The following is a 26,169-nucleotide window of genomic DNA, read 5'->3' as shown; positions in this document are numbered from 1 at the left end:
ATTCGAACAACTGCGAATAGTTGGGAGGGAGTGTCTGTGAACGGTGATGGCTAACAATGCGAACGACTTTGAAAATGAAAATATTGTTTTTGGGAATGGAGGGAATTCATTTAAGAAAAAAAGGGTCTAACAGATTAAAAATCGGGAAAAAATTTTAGAGTAAAAAAAATATTTATTGAAAACTGACAATTTTAAATGACATAATTTTCAATAGTAGTATGACATTTGATAATAGGATAGTTAAAAACGCCATATTTTACATGTAAAATATGACAGTTTTAAAAATGTTGTATTATACTGCAAAAAACGACATTTTCAAAGAAACGCCATATTAAAAACGTTGTTATATACACGATTTTTTGTAGTGACTAGATCATGACAGTGCTCAAGTTCATGTTCCAGAATTAATCTAGTTGACTAGATTAGTATTCTAATCAACTAGCAAGACAACAAAACAACAAATTTAACCATCACACACACATATGTCTTGTTTGAATTTCAGCAATTCTATGTTATCATTTTTCTCATGGACATCATCAAAAACAACATAAATTCTCTTTTAAAAAATAGGAACAATAAATTGTCCTGATTTTTATTTCTTTTCTGTTAGACCCTTAGCAACTTCATTCTTAGGATCCTCAATTTTCTTTCTCTTTCCTTATACTTTAGAGGCAGTTACAAAAAGGAACATTTTTTTTGTATTTTGTTACTTCAACCTTTCCTCTTCTTACACAGAATATGAAATGAGCCTATTAAGAGAACATTTCTCCTTTTGACAATTATAAAGGATCTTAAATGGACCAAATTATGAAAGAATAAAATTCAATACTAAATGTGTGAGCAAGTCTTTAAACATCTCGAGCTTTAGTGCCTTATGTTTTGAAGCAATATTTGACATTCCTATAATGTATTCCCTCATATTTCCTTTGCCTTGATACTTCATAGTAATCAAGCTCTGAAAGAGAGCACTTGTTTCTACATTATCACTTTTTTTTTTGTAAAACACTTTTCAATTTCAGTAAGGAAATATTTGGCTCTTGTTATCTCCTCAAAGACAATATCCTTAAAGACCTCAAGAATGACATGCTTAATGATAATTTGACTCATGCAATTTGAGCGATCATATTTCTCGTAATCTCTCATCTCATTAAAGGTACTAAAGTGTGTAAAAGAAGTGGGTTTCTGGATCCTTAAAGCAAGATCAAGATCAATGTTACCACGAACAATTTCCATGTTCTATTTCCAATCCTTAAAATGTGTTCCATTAAGAACCAAAACCAAATTTAGGTTAGCAAATATTCAAGTAATAATAGTTGAAGTAATGATCACATCATAAACAAAATTCAATCATCAATATGTACAAATAATGGCATAACTCATTTCAAGATTTTAAAGTATATCAGCCCCAATAATCAATAAGGTTTTGATGATAACAAAATATTATACCAAACGTGTAAGTTTGTATTCAAAAGTGAAAATATAATTAGACAACTAAGAGATAGCATCTAATGGAAATAGCGAGAACAAGAAATTGATCAATATTGTTCAAAGATCAAAATATATTATGTGTAGTATTGTGATATGATCCTTACCGGAAATATGGCAATTTTTTTGAATTTGGATTCTTTAGTAAAGAAATAATTAGAATAAGAATAAAGAACGCAAAAAAAGACAAAGATAGAATTCGTCACAATCTAACATATTGATAAGCTAAGGAAGATCATTCTCCACAAAGAGATCCTTCTTTCATAAGGACCCAATAAACAAAAAGGACAAACGCCACAAACGAGATTGATAAGTCTATGGAAGGTTCGCCACAAAGACCCATGCCTTTGATAAGAACTAAATAATATTGACGCCTTTGATAAGTTAAGGAAGATTCGCTACAAAGATCTCAATCTTTGATAAGAACCTTGAAGCCTAAACCAAGAACCTAGAGAATCCTCTCTTTAATGAAATAAATTTATTAGTGATTGAAAACTTATTACAATTGTTGTAGACCTTGGTATTTATAAGTCTTAAAAGATAAAAGATAAAAATGGAAAAACTATCAAAAGATATCCAAAAATATCAAAAGATAACAAAAATATTAAAAGATAAAAAAAAAGATAAGTTGGATCATTTACATAATTAAATTTAATTATATAAATTATTCTATAATAGGATATTCATTCATTCATGTCCTTTTAATGTTAAAAGCTACTCCTCAAGTTCTTCTTGTATATATTCTAGAGATAATTCTCTATCATATCCTTCTTCTTACATCAAAGTTGTCCTCAGCTTCGTGTCACCTAAAGATTCCTTCACTGTTGTATTAGATCAAGAGATAGTCCTTTATCATATTGCATGCATGTGCCTAATTGATTTATACTCATATAATACGTGTATCAAGAAAAATCGACAAGTCTAGTTAATGAAAAGGCCAACTTTAAGTGTTAGACTGGTCAATGTGTTAGACGATTTTCATAGTAGAAATCATAAGGTAAATGCATTAGACGACCTAAGTGTAAGACCCAAGAAAATTAAATAATTAATTGTGTGATGTATGATATGAATTGTATATGCTTTCCTACTACAAAGGCTCGAATTTCTGGATTTTTGGAAATTTTCCAGAAATCGCCTAGCGGGCCTTCAAAGCCATCAGATGACTCATGTTAAACAAACCTAGTTTCTGGGTTTCTGCTTTGAACCGCTTGGCGGTGATGAACTGTCGCCAAGCGATGCATGTTGGTGTGCTCTATATGATATGTTTGTGGGTTATCATGGGGTCTTTGGATCATGGACAATTGTGTGATATATATATATATATATATATATATATATATATATATATATATTGTATGATGTGAACCCTTGATTATGGTGATTGGATGGATTAGTGATTTCCTTAGTATAAGGATTTGTGTTGATTTGGGAAATTCTGGATAGTATGATTTGGATTGGAATTTGGTGGTGATTTTCTGGGCAATTGACTATTAATCAATGATATGTGGAGTCACACATGTTAAAGAATGGTGGAAAGGGGAGATTGGGCAAATAGAATGAATTTTAGGGAGTTAGGGTTCGCGCAGGTGTAGTACCAATATGGAATTTTCTAGAAAAGTGATGTTTGGTATAGTGGTGACAACAACTTTGGAGTTGATTCTGTGAGGTTCGAGTTAAGGGGTTCCTTTGGGGCTTCAAGTGGAATTAAATGTGGGAAATAGGCGTGAATGGAGCCTTGATAACTTGTATACCCTATATCATCAAAGTGATTGGCAAAGTGGTGTAATTAAAAGTAGAAGGTGAAAATAAGTGAGGGAAGCTAGTGCAGGATGGATGATAGTAGTATGGGGTGGCATGAGACATCATTCGTTGTAGTAATGGGTCTAAGTATTAATCATAAAGTGGTTCTTCTTTTTCTTAGAGCGGGAATAGTAGTTAATTAAGTCCTATTTATAAGTGTTTGAATTTGTGGAGATGCAAATGGTGTAGGTGATACGTGGCATTAGATTGATTGGCTTTTACAATGATGTTTGGTATAATGATGGGGTTCAGTTAAGTATGGATGGCTTCAATAATTGGTTGAGGAGTATGGTTTGTTCTTAGTTATTGCAAAGATTTGGCATAGTCAAGAGAGAGAACATATATATGGAAATGGGTATGTCAATAGGGCATCAAAATTGTGGGTTTCAGGATCGTTAAATGGGATGTATGAAACTGGTAATGATATTGTGTGATTGATGCATGGATTGGGAGTAAAATTTTGCTATGTAGTGCCTAAACTAGTAAACTCGTTGTACTGGTGTAGCGCCTAGCGGTAAGGTTTGAACCGCCAGGTGAGAGCTACAAAAACAGAGGGGTCTTGAAGCGCTTAGCGCCTAACGATGAGGACAATTCTGCCAGACGAAAACTTTGTGGGCAGTGGCACTAGAATGCGTGGCGCCTAACAGTGAGGGTGGTCCCGCCAGGTGATACTTGAGGTCCAAGACCTTTGGAGAGCTTGACACCTGGCAGCGATAGGCTTTCGCCAGGCAGTCTGCAACTTAATCTCGCCTGACATCAGTTAGAAAGCGTTAGGCGATAACGCAATGGATGACGTTGTTTGCTTTGGATGGGTGCATGGCCTACAAGGCTTTGGATGATGTCTTAAGTATGGAGTTTGCTTAAACATTCCTAAAGTTGTGGCCTGGTGACATTGCTAACCAATGTGAGTATACGAGTTGTGGCTCGTATGAAGGGTCTCCACTTGATTGGGCAATCACGGGTTGTGGCCAGTGGTGTTACTAATCTTGTGTTGAGAGTACAAATTACGTTTCGTATTCAAAACTCCACATATCATTACACATGGTGGTTCGTAACAAGACAGCCTTGCACATGTTTCTATGAGTTGTGGCTTGTAGATGGGGGAACCACGAGTTGTGGCTTGTGGTAGCAAAAAGACATCTTAAGGTCATCATTCGAGGATGTAGAACGTGGATAGACATGGTGGTGGCCATGTTTTCTGAACTCGGAGGATAGAGTTTCTCTTATGAATGTGTGTGCGTGTGTGTATACTTTATTTGTGATGATATATATATATATATATATATATATATATATATATATATATATATATATATATGTATATATATTTCATGTTGTTAGCTCACCCTATATGTTTGTGTTTGGCGATGATCGTGTAACTCGTTACACGAGAGCAGATGATGTTGCAGGATGGAGTTAGTGAGGCATAGAGCCGGAGTGGGACTAGTATGGAGGTTGTGTTTTATAGATTTTAATGTTTTTGTAAACATTTATTTTACTAGACCATGAGCTTGTAATAGTTATTTGGAACTTATGGATTTTGATTTGTGGCACAATAATAAATGTTTTGAATTTTCCCGCATTTAGGGAAAGACATTATAATAAATGTAGTTTTGTTTTTCTATATTATTTGTTTTATTTAAATTAGTAATATCCGACTAGGATGTTACACTAAGTGTTTAGACAACCTAAGTCCTTGTGTTAGAAGACTAAGGTGAAAAATGACCAAGGTATTAGATAACCAAAGCAGTTTAAGTCATTAGACAACCTGAGTGTCAAATGACCTTTGATAGTGAAACTTTTAAAATATGTCTTGATAATATGAAATAGGTTTTTTATCTTTTATTTTTCATGCAAATTAACATATTGATACAAGTATTTGAAATAGAGATTCAATGATATGAATTACAATGAATACTATCATTTTGGAAGAAGAACGCTTTTTAATCAAACGTTCAAATGAAATTAATACTGAGAAATATATGATGAATGAGTTATTTGATTAAATGAAAGATATTGTTGCTATAATGTTTTAAATGCAAAATCAAGTTGCACAAAGTTTCCTTAACAAGACAATTTGTGAAAGTTAAAGACAGCAAAATTCAAAATCAAGCCTGAGCTCAATCTCAAATGATAGCCTCCTCCTCAAGCTAGGTTGGGCCAAAGCTTGAAATGGTGACTATGGTGGATGGTGGATGCGTGGAGACTTGGTATTGAGAGAAAATGACTCTCGATTTTGGTGATTTAATGGTGGGATGGCTTATGGTGATATAGGAAAGGTTAGGCCAACTCTAGAGAAAAGAGTGCTAGAGGGGCCTCTTGGGATGCTCTAATAGTGACTAAGAGAAGAAGTATGAGTCAAAAATAATTTGGGTAGCATAACATTATCATTCTCAAAGTGAGAAATACATCGGGAAAACACCTTTATTTATAGAGTAAGGTGTCTCCAAAAAGGTTTAAAACCCTAGAATGCTAACATGCACCAAAACCCTAAAAATGCTATCTTGGTGAAGGAGAGTTTGACATATGGCAATCCTCACTCACAAAACAAACCACTCAGGTGTTGCCATGTGGAAAACTACTTTATGAAAAGTCTCTCCAATAGGATAATGACACATGGCCACTACCTATGTAAGAGAACTCTCCATTAAAGAGCTTGCCATGTGACACAAGTGGGATGCCCTTCCTAAGCTAGCTTGATTAACATAATTAAACATCAAATAGTTGCTTAAGTAAGCCCATATGATGCTCCCTACTTAAGCAAGATTGTTTTTAAAACCCTACACTATTTAGCCCTTAATACAAGGCCTAAAAGAAACCTACACTACTTGGCCCTTAATACAAGAGCTAAATATTCCTGATCTACTAAAGATACTCCATTGTGGCCTAAAGGAAAAGAGCTTTGCTTCATCTTGCAAAGATGACTCTATCTCTTCATGAAAGTGCTTCGCCATGCTAGGGGGTATTGCAACGTCCTTGTTGGAAATTACTTAATAAAATAAATAATTTATAAATGAAACTCATTCGTCATAAAATACTCTTTCACAAACGCGGGAAAATTTAAAATTTAACCAATGCGCTTAAATTCAAATCCACGAAAACCATAATAGTTATACAAGTTCCAAAATCAACTGAAATAAATACGACAATAATAGATAAACATAACAAAATCCCCATAGTAGTCCTCTCTCCGTCTCTACGAGTCTCCAACATCACCTAGAACATCATTTGCTCACGTGTGACAAGTCACACGATCATTGCCAAACATAAACAAAAAGGGTGAGATCATAACAATATAAGCATATAAATTAATAATAAAGAGATTCACCCGAGCTATATTATTCAATACAATGCTTAAAACTGAACTCCCTATTGCCCCAAGGTTCTCTGATTATCGTTTCATTATACAAATGAAACTACTAACCCAGACACTTTATACCAACCATGGACCCAGGATATAACATGCTTCCACAAACCTGCCCGCTTGTGGTCCTGCCCATATGAACCTTTCCGCTCGTAGTCCAACTCTATGGACCTCCCCACCCGTAGTCCAACTCTACGGATCTCCCCACTCGCAGTAGCCCTCAAATGTGAACACAAAACCTACGAACCTTCTCGCTTGTATCCTCACACGAGAGCATCATTAATATGAACCTCCCCGCTCATATTAATCACGTGTTCATCACCAATCATGAACCTACCCGCTCATGACACTATCAAACATCTCCTGATCCAAGTCCACATCAAAACGCAATTAAGAAAGACACACTGCCCCTACACTATTGTCTGGCGTTGCCTAAGCGCCGCCAAGCGAAATCCTAGTGCAAACCGCCTAGCGATTCCAATAATGAAGTCGTGCCAACATGGTACGACTTTGCTTAAACATATCATTAACTTAATTGAAGTCGTATCAAGATGGGGCGACTTCACTTTTTGTACCAAAGTCTTGCCATTTTGGCACGATTTCAACTAATTCTAATTGAAGTCTAATCATTTTGGGACGACTTCTTTACAATGAAATCGTACCATATTGCTACGGTTTTCCCTGCATGAATTTGTTTTTTTTTTTAAATGTGAAATTTTTGGAATTTCATATCTAAATTGCATCAAGAATGTAAAAAACCCTTGAAAGACATTGTAAGAAATAACTACTTTTGTTAAGTCCTTATTATAAAACACCTAAAAATCATATATAGTCAATTTTATAAGTCATTTCATATTTCTAATGATATAAATTTATTTATTTTTAATTATTTAAAATTTCTTTATTTATAATAAATAATTTTGATATTTATTTTGGGGTTTATTTTCAACGAAGAGAAATATAAGCTGAGTTATGATTCACATATTATCCAAAACAATGTTATTATAACATTTTTAACTCTCAAAATATTCTCCCATCTTCTCAAAATATTATAACAATGATTCAGGTATTCTCTCAAAATATTCAATTGAATATCCAGTTCACATCTTCTCTAATTGGTTGTTCAATTGAATATCCAGTTCACATGAGCTATTCTTCTCATTAACATTATTATTAACAGTAAAAATAAATAAATGAATATCACTTAAAAAATTATAAAAATTGATAAACTTAACGAAGTGTTAGCTACGTCTATTCACATGAAAGTAATGATACAACTTAGGCTAAATTTATGCTTAATTACAAAAATAACTCTATGCCATTTTGTTTTTTCTATCTAGACCATACATTTTAAGCTCTATGCTTAATATAATTTTATCAATTTTAATTTTTTCATTTTAAATAATAACTTACATGTCATAATAATAATATTAATCTCTCATATAATTTATTTGAACTTAATTTTTACTGATCCTAATTTATTTCAATATAATTTTATCATTTTATTTTAACTTACAATGATAAAATAATAATCTCTTAATTTTAACATAGTTCATCAAACATATCCCATCATTAACATCTTTGCATAATTTTTTCTTTCAAAATGTCCTCATTTCTTACAAATTTGTCCTTAAACTAAAAACTTTCGCTTCTTTCTTTTTAAACTCACTCAAATTCATTATTCTGAATTGAGAAACAAATACAAATGATGGTAACACATATTAATATAATCAAATTAAATAATTTTAGTATAATTAAATGAAATAATTTTTGGGGAATAGGTTTTCTGGCATCTGCGCGTGTCTATTAGAATTCCTTCATTAATTAAAAAACCAACCCATAATAATCCATGAATCGAAGCTGTCTCTGTATTACATTCCTGCATTAATTAAAACGTTTCCATTGCCCACCGCAGGATTATTGGGTGAAGAAAAAGAGAAGATTTTTTACAAAAAGGAAAAAAAAAAAAAAGACAAGAGGGTGATATTGAAGTGGAGTAGGAAGCAGGTAAGAGAAGAGAGAGAAGAAAAAACAAAGAAGAAGTGGAGAGAGAGAAAGAGGAATTGGGAAGAAAAAAGTGAGAGAGAAAGAAAAGGAGAGTCGGCGCCCATTGTCCCCGCCGACCAATCATAACGTCGTTTTCAACCTCATCATACCATACCCACCTCTTTCTCCTTCTCCTTCTCTTCTACTCTTCTTCATTCTTCCTTCTTTCTCTAACCAATAAACAATCTTCATTTTCTTAGGTAAATCTTAAAACCCTATCTCTCACTCCACCTCTTTCTCTTTCTCTCTCGGGTTCTTCCCATTTATATTTTTTTCCAAAATACGGAAGATCTCCTTCTTCTAGCTTAGTTTTCCTCTTCTTTTTCTCTCTTCTATATTCAATCCTCATTCGTTTCGGTTCCCTGAATTTCCCTTCCTTTCATTTTATTTCAAGAAAGGATTTTTTTCTCCATTTTTTTTTTTTTTAATTTCGAGAGATGAGGGCCATGGCCGAAGGATCCTTGGTAGAGAGGTCCGACGACGGCGAAAAGGAGAAGAGGAAGAAGCGCCGATCCAATCGTCGATCCAAGCAAAATACTTCCTCATCTACAAGTACTGTAATTTCATTCACTTTTTTTAATTATTGTTGGGTGTTGGGGATTTTTCTTTCTTGCCCGGAAGACAAAATTCAATCTTTTTTACTGGATTGATTGTGGATATTGTGAATTATGAGGACTTGGTTCTGTGTGTGTGTCGAAGTTGCTCTTGTGTGCTTGTTCTGTTTATGACAAGTCAAAGCGAAGAAGAAAGCGTGTGCCGATTGATATGTTCCTGATTGTAAAACCAACCGCTGTTCTTTAACAATGGTTCCGACGTTTTACTGGTCTTGTCTTTGTTACTTTTTCCTTTGTTGGGACGGTCTTTGATTCTTTTAATCAATGTTAAAATGTATCGTGGTGGTTTGGTTTACCTGCGACTGTGATCAACTGTTTATTTTTATTTTTTTTATGCTTGAAGGTTTTAGATTTATAATTGAGGTGAAATGGTTTGAGGCGGCTTTTTTGAGTGTAGTAAATGCGAAAAAAATGAAGTGTTCAGTTTTTCTCTTGTGTGATTCTTGGTGTTTTTTTTTCTGTTATTTGATAGTATCTGAAGTGAGTGAGGCCCAGGGAATGTTGCCAGATTCAGGGAAAATTGAAAAACCTACTCATGCATCCACTTCCTTGGAGGGTTCATTGAAGCAGATCAATGTGGGTTCTTCTAATGAGCAAGGATTATCCAATGCATCAAATATCGCTTTTACATCAATGCCCCCCATGCATATCAATGCGCAAGTGGAATCTGTTGATTTGCGAATTGTGCCCGTGTATGGTGGAGGAATTGATTCTAAATCATTTTCTGAGCCCGCTGGTTGCAGAGGGTCATCGGGAATTAATAAAAACAAGGACACAGTTCCTTGTGGTCCAATTCGGAATTGTGGCCAAAAATGTATTTTTAGTCCACACTTGTCTTTAGAGGCTGTTGAGAAGGCATTAGAGGTTGGTAATGTGGTATTATTTTACTTGCATGTGTGCACACAATTTAATGTGGCTACCGTTGTTATGAAATAAAATTTGGTTACCTTCTTTTGGCTTGCAGAAGGGCGATGTTTTTAAAGCTCTCTTTCATGTCAATGCTCACAATCGAGTTGAGGTTGTTCTCTAACTTATATCTTACAGTGTTTTGTTGCTACATTTTAGTTTCTTGGTTATGAGATTGGGGGTGGAGGTAATTGATGTTTAAAATTTTCGATGGACTTATAGGCCTACTGCAAAATTGACGGAATGCCAACTGATGTCCTCATTAGTGGGATTCCTGCCCAGAATAGAGCTGTAAGTATGAATGTAATATATTTCCAATGTTTGTAATGGAAAAAGCTGCCTATTTTTTGTTTTCTAATGATCATATACAAATCACTGTGAATTATTATACTGCTTTTAGCTGGGTCATTTTGCTTATACATTTTATATCTTCATTAAGATTATCTGATTTTCATGTTAACTTTTTGCATGGATTGATGTGATTATCTCCCTAGACTATATCTGTTGATCTCTCTTGTTCCATGTAGTTGACCTCACCTAATCAAATAAGGCTTTTGTTGCTTGTGTCTGCTGGTTTATGGGGTGGATAGCGGATCTGAAGTATTTTTTTAAGATGTTTAGCTACTACAATTTTTGGGCATGTGTGATTGAAGTAATTCTCTCCATTAGTTGGAAAATGCAATTTTTATTTCTAATTGCATGGATTTTAGATTTAGATGCATTGTGATAGGATATGTAATGTGTATGTTAGGAGGAAACATTAAAAAGTAGTTATGGTCGGGTTGTTAGGTTGAGTGAGACTTCCTATATATAGTTGGGGGGTCCTTATATGTGGGGCATTTTTATGGATGCTTGGAGAATTGATGACAGGATCATTGACATCCTGTGTGAAGGGAACATTGTCCCTTGGATGCATTCATGCTGTACTTGTTTCCTATAATCAATAATACAGGATCTATTCAGTGAGTTTGGGTGTTTGCATTGGTTTTCCTGGTTTCCTCTATCTGGTAACCTAACACATTGTTTCTTTCATAGTTGATATTATAACTGAAATTGCTCTTTGTGCCTTGTATTACTGTATGTATATCTAACGATAGTTTTGTGTAGGTGGAAGGTGATATTGTTGCAGTTAAGATTGATCCCTTGCCGTTGTGGACAAAAATGAAAGGACCAAATGGGCCTTGTAACAACACTTCAACACTGGAAGGTTGCAACCTTTCTACAGAAGATAATGATGTGGATGGTAAAGGGAAACATAAGGTAGATGCTGATCATTGGTCTGGCCTTTGCGGAAGCTATCCTGGTCAAAACGAGGATGCTGATCAACAATCCATCTCATATAAAAATGATTCTTTGACTGGAAAAGGAATTGTCTGCGATGATAATACCCCCCAGGGTTCTACTAATCATTTAGATCTACTTGGAGGAGCCAACCATGGCAGCATTAATGGACATCACCATGCTACTCCTGATTCCTTAAAGAGCAATTCTTGTAGTGGACACATTGAAGTAGTTAATGCCGTGGAAAATATGTGTATGTTGGTTAATTCTGTCCCTTCAAAAAGACCAACTGGCAGGGTGGTCTCTATTATCGAGAGATCTCCTCGTCGGGAGGGTATTGTTGGTCATCTTAATGTGAAACAATGGGCTTCTTATAAGGAAATAACCAAAAGGGACGTCAAGAAGAATAGGAACTTGGTTTCTGATAATGATTACATCCAGCTAATACCAACTGATCCAAAGTTTCCTAATATGATGCTTCTTGTTAGAAAGTTACCTGAGTGCATTATGAAAAGGTTGAAAAGTGGTGACATGACAATTGAAATGGATCTGGTAGCTGCACAAATTGATGATTGGATTGAAGAAAATCCTTTTCCCGAGGCCCACATCTTGCACGTTTTTGGAAGAGGTGGCGAAATTCAGACCCATTTAGATGCAATTTTGTTTCAGAATGCAATCTGTTTTTCTGAATTTCCTCCAGAAGCTCTGTCCTGTCTGCCGTGTGTTCCTTGGGAGGTACCTCCGAAGGAAATTCAATGTAGAAAAGATCTCAGAAATTTGTGCTTATTTACTATTGATCCTTCAACTGCCACTGATCTGGATGATGCTCTGTCAATTGAGAAGTTACCTAATGGGAATTTTAGAGTAGGTGTCCACATTGCCGATGTATCATATTTTGTTTTACCTGACACAGCCTTAGATAGTGAGGCTCAGTCTAGGTCAACAAGTGTATATATGTTGCAAAGGAAGTTACCTATGTTGCCTCCATTATTATCAGAGAATATTGGGTCACTTAGTCCTGGAGTGGATCGACTCGCTCTTTCTATGCTCCTGGATGTGAATGGTGAGGGGGATGTTGTAGATCGTTGGATTGGTCGTGCTGTTATACACTCATGTTGTAAGCTTTCATATGACCATGCCCAGGATATCATTGACAGGGGTTTTGATTTTGAAGGTTTAAAGAATACTGAAGATGGCTATCCCAAAGTGTATGGTCATTTTGAATGGCCTGATGTTATTATGTCCTTGAAGAGTCTGTATGAAATTTCGAATGTCTTGAAACGCAAGAGGTTTACTGATGGGGCTCTACGGCTGGAAAACCCCAAGGTTGTTATCTTGTTTGATGAGAATGGAGTTCCTTATGATAGTAAGCTTTCCGAAAGAAAAGAATCAAATTTTCTTGTAGAGGAATATATGCTTTTGGCCAATACAGTTGCTGCTGAAGTCATATGTCGAGCTTATCCTGATGCTGCATTGTTACGGAGGCATCCTGAACCTAATATGCGAAAGATGAGAGAGTTTATGGCATTTTGTCAGAAGCATGGTTTAGAATTGAACACGACTTCCTCTGGTCAATTCCACTGGTCATTAGAGCAGATCAGGGAAAAGCTCAAGGGTGATCCTGTGCTTTACTATATACTTATTTCTTATGCTACTAAGCCCATGCAGTTGGCTTCTTACTTCTGTAGTGGAGATTTAAAGGATAGTGCAAATGAATGGGGTCATTATGCTTTGGCTGTCCCATTTTACACTCATTTCACATCACCTCTGCGTCGGTATCCAGATATTATTGTTCACAGGACATTACTTGCTACCATAGAGGCTGAGGATTTGTATATGAAGCATCAAAAGGCTTTGCATGTTCATAAGGAAATGGATATGGAGAAAAGATGTTTCACTGGTATCAATTTTGATAAAAGTGCTGCAGAATCCATCAAGGGTAGGGAAGCGCTATCAGCTGCAGCTGTGAAGTATAGTGTTCCAGGTGGTGAAATGCTTGCAAGTATTGCTGCTCATTGCAATGAGAGAAAGCTAGCTAGTAGAAATGTTAAGGATGCCTGTGATAAACTTTACATGTGGTTTATCCTGAAGAAAAAGGAGGTATAATTATTCTAAATCATTCTCTTAGAGTTGTTGTGAATGAGACTGTCATCATGCAACTTTCTCATAGCCTTTTGTTTTCGGGAAAGCTTTTGCTTCTTCTTATGTTTCAAGTTTAGGTCTCGAATTCATATTTTCCTTTGCATTTAAAGTCTAACTTCTATTGTGCAGGTCTTATTGTCAGATGCTAGAATTATGGGACTTGGCCCAAGATTCATGTCAATTTACATTCAAAAGCTAGCTGTAAGTAACTTCTGACCATATGCAGTTGTAATGTGCGCTAGAGTCAAGGTGTCAATGTGTCTTTTCAGAAGAAAATGTTTTTAATGCAGAAAATTTCCTCACATCACTGGACTAAGAAAATGGCTTATCTGATCTCTATTTGGTATTGATGGTTGTCAAAGATAACCGTTTTTTCTTGTAGGCAATGATAATGTTTTGAAAACTTATGATAAGAGGTTGGGTATTAATTGAATAAGTTGTGTACTGACATTACATTATTCATCATGGAACAAGTAACTGGTGGCATTGTTATGATTGTTTTGTACATTGTTGATATTCAGATTGAGCGACGCATATATTATGATGATGTGGAAGGCTTGAATGCAGAATGGCTTGAAACAACATCCACATTGGTGCTCAGCATGTCTACTACTAATAGGTGTACATTTAGGAGGGGCTGGTCTAACAAGTGGAGGGCGATTGAAGAAGTTGCACTGCTTTCTTGTCCATATAACCTGAAAATTACCACGGATAATTCTAACCAGAGTCATGCGGAAACGGAAACTGAAATTGCCCCCTTAGTTTTTCCGCTCACAGTGCATGTTCTTTCAACAATTCCAGTGGCTCTTCATGCTGTTGGTGGTGATGATGGGCCCCTTGATATTGGAGTAAGACTCTACATGAGCTCTTATTTTGGGTGAGTTGGTAGTTTGCAACCGAAGATTTTTATTGGATGAAATGTGGAATAGTGTATAGTTCGACGTAGGTGGGAAAATTTCATTGTCTAAATTTGCGAATGTACTATGAACTTGTTTAAAACTGAGATTTGGGTGTAGGAGAGTGTAGATAAAAGCAGGAGGTTCTGTTATAGATTTTGCCTCATGGCCTGTTTCTAACAGAACCTTCTTATTGGAATTGGCGCTTGTTTTTGTTGGCCCGCCCATTCCATCTACTTACTATTTGCACGTATTTGCTTCTCTAATTGGGGCTCACAACCCCTTTCTATTTGCAGCCCAATAATTTTTTATTTTGGGTCATCACTTGTACTAGTCATTTGGTTTATCAAACATTTTTGTATGCTACTTTCTGACTTTGCTCAACGTTGAAATTGAATAATCTTGTGTTATACCCTACTTATTCCCGTTTCATTTGCAATATAAACCAAAAGTCATGGAAATTCAATTAAGTTTTTCTTCATTTTTATTTCTTATTTGGGGGATTTCGACAATTTTTTCAATCGTAATCATCTTTAGATAATTTTAATGTAATTATAGACGTCCATTATATTTTTCTTTTTCAAACATTTGTAGCGAATTTGATTCTTTTTGTAAGAAATCGTTCTCTTATAAATTTATAAAATAAAAGTGGTAATTGTTTTTATTCTCTTAAATTTAATATCAAACTACCAAAGGATTTTTTTCTTAAAAAAAGTGATGAATGTGATAATTTAAAGAAAATTCTTTTTTTTATATTTCAAAATATCAATTTTATCTTTTAAATATAATAATTTATTAAATTTTTAAAAATTAATTATTATTTTTACAAATTTTTTATAAAATTAACTATTACTTCTTTTTTAATTTATTTTAATATATTTTACTTTATTTTTAATAAATATAATTTTAATTTATATATTAACTTAACAAAATTATAATATTATCATCTATTAATTTAATTTAATATTATACATATTTCAAAAATCATTATACATATTTAAAAAATCATACACACGCATCTTACGTTTGTAATAATACTTTTTATTTACTTTAAAAATGAACTGTTTCTTGGCGGCAAAAGAAGAGAGGAAGAAGAATAGCCGCGATAGAAGATGGCTTCAGCATTTGGGTGGTTCGGTCCTCTCATCGATCTCTCGAAAGCCTCTTCTCACATCGGCGACTTCGTTCAGCTTCTCGTCTTCGTTCACCGTTCCTTCCCCGTTCAGGTCCCTTACTCATTCCTCTACTCGATCTCTCATTCTTTTACTGTTAACTTAATTGCGTCCCTTTCTCTCTCATCACCAGTGCAAGTCCTCCAAACGAGTAACAACCCGAACCGACATTGAAGTCGGTGACGATACGACGCCGTATTTCCTAGTTTCTCTTTGGCAGAAAAACATGGCGTCCATGGTTGCCGCCGGCGATGTCCTCTTGTTACAGAGTAAATTCCGTTTCTTCCAAACTTGTATTGTATCTGCTGAGTTGACGCCCTTAACTAACGCTGGTTGCACACGTGGCAGATTTCAAGATTGCGAAATATGGCGACGCTGTTGAGGCCAGAACCGTTCAGTGGTCCTCTCTGATTTCCTTGGTCCACCCTCGCCATTCTCTTCTCTCCAAGGGTCTGTTCTGTACTTCTCTTCTTTCTCTGTTATTTTATCTGTTTGGTTAAGTTATTATCTTCACTATTCATAATTCTTCTCACATTTGTGTCTGTTGATTTGTTTTTACATTTTTATACATTCGAAGCAAGCAAAACACACCTTCTATTCTTCATGTTCAATCTTGTGTGCCGGTGTAGGGCTAGTCAAAAGTGATTCAGGCAACTTCACCATGGTTGTACCAATGGATATGCTATAAGTGTTTTTAGTTTTGTTCTATAATTCATATTAGAGTTTCAAAACCATGCTAACTTTACTGTCAACTTTCATTGCATGGGCTACAGAAGTGAAAGTTTAATTTTGATTGCAAAACAATTCTAGGGTACTGAACTGAACCTAAGTTTTCTGTTGCTTACATATAAGTCTTTTCTCGTGCTAATTATTAATGATGCCCGCAAATTACACGTGTTACCTTACATCACGTGTGCACAGTTTTTACCATTCGGTTGAGCTAGTCCTGCTAGAACTATCTACTCTCCCATGTAGATGTGAGATACTATTTGATGTGCAGAATTATTGAATGCGGATACAATCTGTTACTCTATGCTTTAAAAGGTTTTGATTTTTATAATTTGGTTCAATGCAGCTGTTGAAGAGTTGGTAACAGGTTGCCGTGTTGGCGCAACAACGAAGGATAAGCTTAGGAGGGTCATAAAGTGGGTGCAGCAGTCTCGTTCCACTATTTGCAACATCAAGTTGCACTCCAATCAAGTATTCTCTTTGGCCTGTAACTGTTGCCCCTATTATATAATTTCACAAGGGTGTGAGAATACCTCATGGAACCATAACAGTATCATTAGCATACAACATCCTAGTATCCTACGGCTTTGGTTTCACTCTTTGAAGATTAAGTCACATAGGTGTATTCAAAAGAAAAAAAAGAGTACAAGATTCAAATCTGTGTTCTTGTCTGTCCAATTCATGTCTAGTATTGGATGATTGTGCTATGTAAGACGAGTGTACCATTTGTCTACTATTAATCATCCAATTCATTCATGCATAAATCCAACCAATCCCTCCCAATATAAAAATAAAAAAACAATGAATTAGATCACCATTTGTTATTGGATGGACAATGATCTAACATTTTTGCAATTCATTGGGTTAGTTCAAAGTTCATTGTTTCAGCATAGGTCTTTGAGGGATGAGTTTTGAACTCTGGTTGTTTTTTGGTAGAGCATGTGGTGTTTGTGTACGAGACTATATAAATATTGAACTTTATTTATAATTTTTTTGAAAAAAATAAAGTATCATATACTTTAAATAGATGAGTTGACTATCCATTTCTAAAATGATTGGTTAATCATTTGGAGTCATGAAGGGATTGAATTTTTCTTATACATTTTTAACAGATCCCGAGTGATTAATCATTTGGAGTATGTATTTTCTTTTACTTATCCAAGTTTTTTTTTTCTTTCACATTCAGTTGCTCTGGAAAGTGGGTGGATGAAAACTAGTCTTACTTTTAATCCATCCACCATAGTTCAATTAAAAATTTGTCATTGTGGTGATAAGCTTCCATGCTTTGGTGTAAAAGAAAATTGTAATCAGTGGTGGGTTTACTTAGATATGATTCTTTAGGAATAGGTGTTCTCAACCTTGTTATAGGTTTGTTTCTTGAGTAGGTTTTGGTATAGCCTCCTACGGTTCTGTATTTCTTTTATTTATGTTTACACTATTTAGGAATACTGCAGATTATATGTATGACAATTTTGCCAACTTGATTGGGATCAAATGTTATAGGAGATGCTTTTGCATACTCTATTTTTGATAAAAAAAAAATTAAAATTTATCATTTGACAGCATAGTTGTCTAAATTGTGCAAGTTACTGACAAATCTTTTTATTTTATTTTTATATAGAGAAGGGACATCTGTTTGTACATGTCATTAATGTTATATACCTGTCTGGTTTCATTGTAATTCAATTATTGAGATTATTATATCACGTTGATTTCATATTTTAGATTTTAATTTCCTTTACGAAAATGGTTGTCATTGACAAGTTATCTTCTCTCACTTGAAAAAACTGTAAATACGCTTCCATACGTTAAGATATACTGATGAATCTTCTGAATGTGATAGACGCAGCAAATAGAGCGTCTGCCAAGAAACTGGACGGTTCTTGAAGAGGAAAGACCTAGGGACTGCTTTTCACTCATAGAAGTCTCTCTGCTAACAACATCCTGCAAGGCGATAGTCTGTGCATCTATTGGTGAAATTGTTCCACTGCATACCTCCAGGACTCTTGGTGATACCAAGAACGAGAAGATTTTCATTAGTAGGAGAGTTTACAGAACTAAGGATGCTAACTTGGTCGATGATCTCATATGCACTGGCTGCCAGCTCTGCGGTTCACCCTTGGATTCAAAGTACTAAATTATATGGTCAATTAAGCCTTTGTGCTGTGCCTTTCATTATGATGAGTGATAATTCTACCCTTCTTTCAGACTTGAGCAAAGTGCTGTTCCACTGATCTGTTGGAAAAGTTCAACCCGCCTTCACTCAATATGCTCGATATATAGACCCTTCATGGTAATTACATGTTCACACATCTTGCTCATATGTTTCTGGTCACCTAGATCTTATCTGGTCACCAATTAGAGTTTGATTAATATTTGTGCTGTATTTATTATGCATTCATAATCACAGTTCATATGAAAGTAGAAAGATGTCTTCTTGTCAAAGAACAAATCACAATTCCATGTACTTGAAATGTGAGGCATCTTTCAAGTGTATAAATTTCGAAGTATACTTGAACGTGTCTGGTGCCACTATTTGTTTCATAGTTAAAGATATCAGATAGCCCGAGAAAGATAAGTCTAGTTATGCATATTAATTTTGACATTTTAGATTATTCTTATAAACTTATAATCATAGACTTGCTTACCATTGCTTATTGATGCAATCTTTGGCAGCTATACTTGTGGGACGAGTCTGATTACATGCCAGTTCTCGTTAAAAATAGGACTGCAGAAATCTTGTTTGGGAACATAAAGGCTGGAAAAGTATACTCAGCTTATAAAGAACAAATGCATAACCAAAATCTTGGTCCAAGAAATGAATGCAAGGATAAAGATGCCAGTGAAAGACCTGCTATTAACCCAAGACCCTCTGGTGAAGGACTTAAGAGTGCCAATACGTTAGAGGTGGATAAGGGCTTGGAATCGGAGGATAAGCATCTTCCTGATAAGTTCAACTTTTACCGTGTCTGGTTAATTCTTCTGAAAATGCTGCTGAAGCAAGGAAAGAACAGTCCTCTGAAATTTGAGATTAATATTGATCCTAGCTTAGATATCGAAAGTGGAAAATTTGAAATGGTTTCTGCAAAGATGCCTTGTTTTGGAACCAAATGATTTCACCCGTCATGAACTTTGCATATTTGCTTACGCATCTTTCAAACAGCAAATTCTTGAACACTCCCATTCCCTCTTTTAAAAATTAGTTTATATGTTGTAAATAACTTTTATTTTTTTACCAAAAAGTTTTCAATTTAAATGTTTTTATTTAAAATTTCACATGTTAGGCATTCTTGTAAACCTTGACATCTCAAGCTTATCTAACACTTTAAATATATCATTACATGGAAAACTATATATAAGAGAGAAAAATAAACAGACACATGGAAAATCAAATCAAACTCATGTTCATATAACTAGACTCCCCAACAAACAAATAGTTATACAGAACGAAAATCAAGAAATTGAAATCTATTATGAAAGAAGTGTGAACTAATAAAAAAAAAAGTTTAAATCAGGTAAAGTCTAATATCTTACTAATCCGAAGATTAGCAAGACTATTATACTGGAATTACCTTTATGAAAATTGAGACATTTGAAAGTCTAAAGTTCTACACCTTTGTATTTTATTCATTTTCTTCTAAAACCCAATGAAGAAATCGAGACAATAAAGCTTGACTTTGCCAAGAGTAGAATCTTTACCTTAAGCTAAAGTAATATACTTTGTCTCAGTTCAAAGCTCTACAGTTTTGTTTGCATTTTACCTATATTTTTCTAAGAAACCAAAGATTAGGACGAGAGGACTTAAGAAACTGGAGCACCATATTTACAATAAGCATAAATAATATAATTTATCCATACCAAACTGATCAAGTCTTTTGTAATTTTAAGGATAGGAACCAAATATTATTTTCATATAAGAACTAAAGAGTTTCATATTTTCATGAGTTTAAATTATGTTGGAATCTTACAAAATTTTAAATTTTAGAAATAACTAAATGGAAAGCTTAATCGAAGATAGCTTCTCGTATTCTTTGAAAACACCTTAGAGAAAAAAGCATGACATGCACAAGCGAACAGACAATCGGGCAGAACTTGTCGATACGCATTCTTCAATAATTGTACACAAAGGAAAACTACAAATATTTTAGTCTGGTAAATCTTGCATGTAACAATCCAATATTACATTATCGTGAACAAAATTGTGACAATAGCTCATGATCAAGGTAAACTGGAATTTTATAAAACAAAATAAGGAGTACACTGCTCCAATTATTCATGTACAGCTTGCCGCTCAAAAGTCCCAAAAAGAATCTAAGAAGGGCGTTTTTTAAATACCATTATTGTAATCAAACATTCCTGAAATCTTTATGAATTAACACAGAAATCCATCATATCCAGCTTCTTCTGTAAACACCGCCGGAGGAAAAACCATAAAAGGATAACAAAAAGCATCAAGTCGAAGAATATTTGACTAGGGGCTACCAGAAAAGTGCATTTAGTTTGTTACAATCATGCCCAAACAAGTTTGACAATGCTGAAAACTTCAAGATTGCGGCTTATGAATCAATTTCTGTTTCACCCAAAGAAGACTCGGCAGCAGCATTTTGTGCTTCAAGTAACTTCATTTGGCGCTCTGCGTGTTCCCTTTCGCATGCAGTGATCCCCATAATAATGTCCAACATAGTACCTGTGGTGCCAAAAAATACAAGGGGTGCCAGAGATTTGCGCTTTATCCCAACTGGTATAGCCAGCAATGCTCCTGCAACTGAGAACACCCAAGTGCCCAATGCACTGCAGACTTTCCATGTTCAGTAAGTGTTTAACAAAATTCACCTTTGAAAATAGTAAAATGGCACTTGAACTAGACAAACTTAAACATCAAAGAAACCAAAGATTTCCACACAAGAAAAAATATAAACCGTTTATAAGGGTATCAACCTTACCCCAATTCACAAGTCACAAGAAAACCAAATAATTACAAACGAGGACATTGCAATGTGTTAAGAACCTTCCCTGCAATACTTAAATTGGAACCAAATTATTTTCTCACTGGTTTTAGTAGATAGATATCAGCTAAGATACAACTGTTGTCCAGTGGCAAGCAACTTAGGCGTACAGGGACTTGCTGACACAAAAAAACCCATCTTATTGACAATCCAGTAGACTAATTTAGTGTAAATCTTCAACTTCATCTTGAGCATATGTCACCACCAAGTTAGCTTTTCAGAGACTTTTTACTTCGAATCTTACATCAAAGATTTAAAACATCATCAAATTTGTCCCCAAGAGTACCAAAATGGTGAAACAAAAAGGATGAACTTGGTGAACTTTCTGTACTTTGCCAGAAGAATTTGGAACAATTTATTTTAGAGGCTTAACATGGTGACTCGTGGAACTTTGAATGATCAACTGGATTATTTACAGCATAATTTATTGAAGCATATTGTCTACTCAATATTCTTGATTCCTGAGTACAAATATCTTCATGAATTGTCAAACACTCATTGGTTACTGCATCGCAACCAAGCATAAATATTTGACAAGTCGTTAAAATACAAACACTAAGCAAACAAACAACATCTGTAATTAGGAAAATAAATGAGCACCGTAGAGCAACCATGCCAAGCAAACACTTACTCTGCCTTATGTCACAAAAGCTAGAGGAGTAAACAAATCATAAAACATCACTAGTGTCCCTTTCAATAACTAAGTTTCAAAAACAAAGCACTTTTTCAATGTAATGTCCAAAATAATCTCCTTCAGCACTTTAAGGAAACAAAGTTGTCCCATAACAAAGGTGAGTGCAAATTAGGATCCCTAATTCCCAAAGTTCATTACTTTTCCTATTTTCTAACTAGTTTCTAAAACTAAATTTGATTTCCCTATTAATGTGGTGTTCAAAAAGATGGTTTCGAGTATCTAACCAATACTAGATTTCTAAGAATCAGTCTAATAGGTGAGATGGGTTACGAATTAAAGTAAACATTAAAAGGAGAAAACTGTCACACAAAAACCACAGATAAAGAAGAAGGGTCACTGACTTGGAAACGGAGCAGTCTTCAAGATGCTTCACATTATCTTCGCTTCCCATTTTCGGCAGAAACTATAAACGGGGAAGGGAAAAGGGAATAAAAACTTTGCCTTTCACTTCGCTTCGACTTTTAGTCGAGTCCAAAGAGAGAGGTGTCTGTTAAGAAGGACCAGTTAGAAAAAAAAAATACGGTTTTGCAGACGCAGTCATAAAATATATCAAAATTGCAGTTTTCTGACATTATTTTCTTTTGCTAAAGATAATTATTATGAATTTAATTAAGTTTTAAGTTTTTAATAAATTTGAAAAATTTTAATCAAATTTTTAATAAATTTAAGTATTTAGAAAAATTATATATTTTAACATTGAATCTATTGTTTAAATTTTGTCAGACGATATAAATATTATCTTGTCTTATCATTTTATTTAGTATAAATTACATGTAACAATACTAAATAAGGTGATATATAAGATAACAATCGCAGCACCTAGGTTACTCGGTTAACAAAGAAATTAAATAAAAAGATGTTCAAAGTATAAACTTCTAATAATACTTTATGACCATAAAGATTTAAGAGAAACTCAATTCACAAATTTTCATAAATCTTAATTAAAATTTTATTATTTAATGTTGAATAAAAATAAATAGAAAATTAATAAAAATAATATTTTTTATTTGATTTGTTTTTATGGTTTTATTGTTATGATGATTAATCTACTTATTGATTTATAATTTATATGATAGTATTTTATTATAATAAAAAAAGTAAATATGTATATGTTTTCACTGGTTTCTATAATAGTAATATGAAATGTACTTTATAAAAACTAGTAAATAATATACATATTTTATTCGCTTAATACTATTGTATGTTTGCTTAAATTATCACATAGTATGATATTTATTAGAAAAATATTTATTATTTAACATTAAAAAAGATAATAGTTATGATTATTATCTAATTGATTACGAATCAATGACATATAATTTTAAATTATTAATATATAAAGATATTATCCTACAACTTTTGTTTTAATAGTGCAGTAAAAATATATTAGAATTTGGTAGCATAATTTGTTTTCCGGGATTTAGTATAATTATGTGTTAATAATATATTACTATATGTCAAACTTGATTGAATGCACTCTATCAAGACCAGACTACAATATGTACATGGAACAACCAACCATGTAGAGTGATTAATACACATGTAAATCCATGTTGTTGAAGACTTGGATTATGCAGAACTAAGACTTGGAACAAGTTTCTATACCTAAAGCTACATATAATATGCATGAAGAACTATCTAATAACTCAAAATGCACCAAATCACTATAGAAACCTACTTTGGCAGATTTGACAGCAAATCAGTGTTATTCAGCGTGACATCCCCAAGTTCATTTATTCTGATATGCAAAACTTACTTATATGCAATGCAGACGAATGGAACCAATTTGAATCACTAAAAAGATGCATGAGAAATATGTAGAAACGTTAAATAACTCTAAATTCACAGATCACAGTTTAATGCAAAGCTGACAGTAGTTAAAAACTGGTTCTGTAAATCAGGTTTCACAGCAAATGCAGAATGTGTTCCTGTTGTTACGACTCTATTCATATGTAATGCCAATGAGTGGAAACATGAATTTAACATGCAAACAAGTGTAAAACATTACTAACTGATCAATTAAACAAAGAATTAACAAAAAGAAGAAGTGCAGACCAAACTTCCCAAAATTCAGAAATCACCTAACTAGAAAACCTAACTCAAGTGTAAGATCTGGAAACTAAGAACTAAACCTGTAATTGAGTTCAAAGGCATGAATCTAATGTAGAAAAAACATGAAACAGTAATCAGAGCTTGAATTAAGCATCAGAAATAAACAATTGGTATTCAAACCAAACAATAGTTGGTAGCACTAAAACTAACGAGAATTAACTACCAAAATCTGGAAATCTGAGACATGCTCCAGAGCTGACCTATATTTTCTAATGGTGGGACTAACTACTACTCACATGCTCCAGACCTGACCTATATTAATTGATCAAAATTGAAACTTCAGTTTATGTACTGGACTTAGGATATGAAGCTAATCAACCACAGGTTGGGACAGCTACGTATCTTGACAAAACTTGATATTCCAACATTGCCTACTTCCTAAATAGAATTTTCAAAAACTAGATTAATATCTGCAAACTGTTGCAGTAGTATTAGAGCAGATTGATTGTGTCACATGTTTTATTGTCATATAACTAACAACTTCTTCTATTGAACTTTGATTTATTGTTTTAATTTTGCATCTTTATTAAGAGTGATCATTACTATACATTCAACACTTTTCTACTACAAATTCTAGGGAGTCTAACAGAGATTTATTCATATTCACCTTGTTTAGAATCATACTACATATTAAGGAGTCTAACAGAGATGTTCAAAGCTATTTGAACCAACCTAAATTGATAAAAAAAAGTAGAGTGAAGCTCATGACCTCATGTCATACTAAGATTTTAACAAACTATTCTAAAATGCAAGAACTATTCCTAATTAAGACAAAGGATGGCTAATGCAATGAAAATGTTAATAGCAATGAACGGAAATAGAAATTGATTACCCAATTCTAATGTGGAGATGCAATGAAATGTGTCTAGTTTATTAAGAATGCAGAAAACAATGCAGAATAACAATTTTTACAACTGTTCCAAGAAAGTTCTTTAAGAACTAAAAATGAGAATTGTGGAGAATCAACGCATGAAATCATGTCTAATGTATCCTAATAATGCAAGCTCAATGTAATATGAGTTGGTGCTAAGAATGCCTAATTGAAGCATAAACTGAACGGAGCTAAAAATCCCCAATTCGGTAAAATGCTAGAACTAAACTAAATTGGAAATTTAAGATTTTGATGTGCAGAAACAAGAGTTAAAATCAGAAGATGATGCAACCCTATCAACAAGTCCAGTGTAGTTAGAATCGTAATTTGAATCGTGATTGGTTACAAAACGCTGATTCGGAACATGAATCGCCGAGTCGGATGTGAATCGTGTGATTCGTTTCCGTTACATAAGATTCGTGATGAAGGAACATACACTGAAAAAATCATAAAGAAACAGATAGGAAAAGAAACTCAACGAAGATGAAAGTTCAGTTCAGTAGAAAAGATAAACAGCTGAGGAAATGAACAGTGGAGAAGATGAAAACCAGATAATAGAACCGCAAAAGAGACACAATAAAACGAAATTGGGAGAGTATGAATAGTGAGAAGGAGAAGATGAGAGAAGATGAACAGGAAAGGGAGAAAATCAACCTTGGAGAAGATTAAGTGAAAATATGACCATGGAAGGAAGATGTCTTGTGAGAGAGTTCCGCTGAGGTTTCTCAGAGTAATATTTTAAAATATAACATACTTTTTCATACTTTATTTTTATCTAACAACATTAATCATACTAGCATATTTTTATGTTTTACAATGTTATTATTTTTTATTTTTTATTTTTTATTCTGATTGTTATAAAGAATTAATATTATCTTTCAAAAAATTAGCCGTTGTCTAAATTAATATTTAAGTGCTCTTATATTGTTTAGTTATTGTTTAATATTTTCTTTTTAATTTTTTTATTTTATAACAAAATTTCAATTTAAATCAGTATATATTTATTCTCAAATTTTTTATTATATTTTTTATATTAACTTAGTCGTTATTT

The 26,169-nt window shown here is 33.8% G+C and overlaps 3 protein-coding genes across 3 annotated transcripts; 2 read left to right on the top strand and 1 right to left on the bottom strand.

Moving 5' to 3' along the window:
- The first annotated feature begins 8,652 nt into the window (after window positions 1-8,652).
- On the top strand, window positions 8,653-14,944 carry LOC114193291 (Ribonuclease II/R family protein). Its single transcript, XM_028083024.2, has 7 exons — window positions 8,653-9,247; window positions 9,782-10,173; window positions 10,274-10,327; window positions 10,438-10,506; window positions 11,323-13,596; window positions 13,768-13,839; window positions 14,160-14,944. The coding sequence occupies exons 1-7, from the start codon at window positions 9,133-9,135 to the stop codon at window positions 14,517-14,519; spliced, it is 3,336 nt and encodes a 1,111-aa protein (XP_027938825.1). The 5' UTR covers window positions 8,653-9,132; the 3' UTR covers window positions 14,520-14,944.
- Window positions 14,945-15,596: 652 nt separating this feature from the next.
- Window positions 15,597-19,602, top strand: LOC114194038 (uncharacterized). Its single transcript, XM_028084070.2, has 7 exons — window positions 15,597-15,760; window positions 15,840-15,975; window positions 16,055-16,156; window positions 16,782-16,906; window positions 18,279-18,565; window positions 18,644-18,728; window positions 19,112-19,602. The coding sequence occupies exons 1-7, from the start codon at window positions 15,647-15,649 to the stop codon at window positions 19,547-19,549; spliced, it is 1,287 nt and encodes a 428-aa protein (XP_027939871.1). The 5' UTR covers window positions 15,597-15,646; the 3' UTR covers window positions 19,550-19,602.
- A 1,048-nt stretch (window positions 19,603-20,650) lies between these two features.
- On the bottom strand, window positions 20,651-25,878 carry LOC114195226 (uncharacterized). Its single transcript, XM_028085622.2, has 3 exons — window positions 25,773-25,878; window positions 22,477-22,622; window positions 20,651-21,226 (listed from the first exon to the last, which is right to left on the bottom strand). Exons 2-3 carry the CDS (start codon window positions 22,524-22,526, stop codon window positions 20,992-20,994), a joined length of 285 nt encoding a protein of 94 aa, XP_027941423.1. The 5' UTR covers window positions 22,527-22,622; window positions 25,773-25,878; the 3' UTR covers window positions 20,651-20,991.
- Window positions 25,879-26,169: the final 291 nt, after the last annotated feature.

Source organism: Vigna unguiculata, chromosome 8, assembly GCF_037176805.1.
Source record: "Vigna unguiculata cultivar grain cowpea cultivar isolate G323 ecotype 2 chromosome 8, ASM3717680v1, whole genome shotgun sequence".
Lineage (NCBI taxonomy): Eukaryota > Viridiplantae > Streptophyta > Magnoliopsida > Fabales > Fabaceae > Vigna > Vigna unguiculata.
This window is presented reverse-complemented; position numbering and strand designations above follow the sequence as displayed.

Excerpts from the sequence above, each read along its gene's own strand:
- LOC114194038 (XM_028084070.2), top strand. The coding sequence starts at position 15,647 with ATGGCTTCAGCATTTGGGTGGTTCGGTCCTCTCATCGATCTCTCGAAA. Across the intron at positions 16,157-16,781 it reads CCATTCTCTTCTCTCCAAGG|CTGTTGAAGAGTTGGTAACA; the intron begins GTCTGTTCTGTA and ends GGTTCAATGCAG. Across the intron at positions 18,566-18,643 it reads GGTTCACCCTTGGATTCAAA|ACTTGAGCAAAGTGCTGTTC; the intron begins GTACTAAATTAT and ends CCCTTCTTTCAG.
- LOC114195226 (XM_028085622.2), bottom strand. The coding sequence starts at position 22,526 with ATGGGAAGCGAAGATAATGTGAAGCATCTTGAAGACTGCTCCGTTTCC. Across the intron at positions 21,227-22,476 it reads GAAGACTGCTCCGTTTCCAA|TGCATTGGGCACTTGGGTGT; the intron begins GTCAGTGACCCT and ends GAAAGTCTGCAG.
- LOC114193291 (XM_028083024.2), top strand. The coding sequence starts at position 9,133 with ATGAGGGCCATGGCCGAAGGATCCTTGGTAGAGAGGTCCGACGACGGC. Across the intron at positions 10,507-11,322 it reads TTCCTGCCCAGAATAGAGCT|GTGGAAGGTGATATTGTTGC; the intron begins GTAAGTATGAAT and ends AGTTTTGTGTAG. Across the intron at positions 13,597-13,767 it reads TTATCCTGAAGAAAAAGGAG|GTCTTATTGTCAGATGCTAG; the intron begins GTATAATTATTC and ends TCTATTGTGCAG.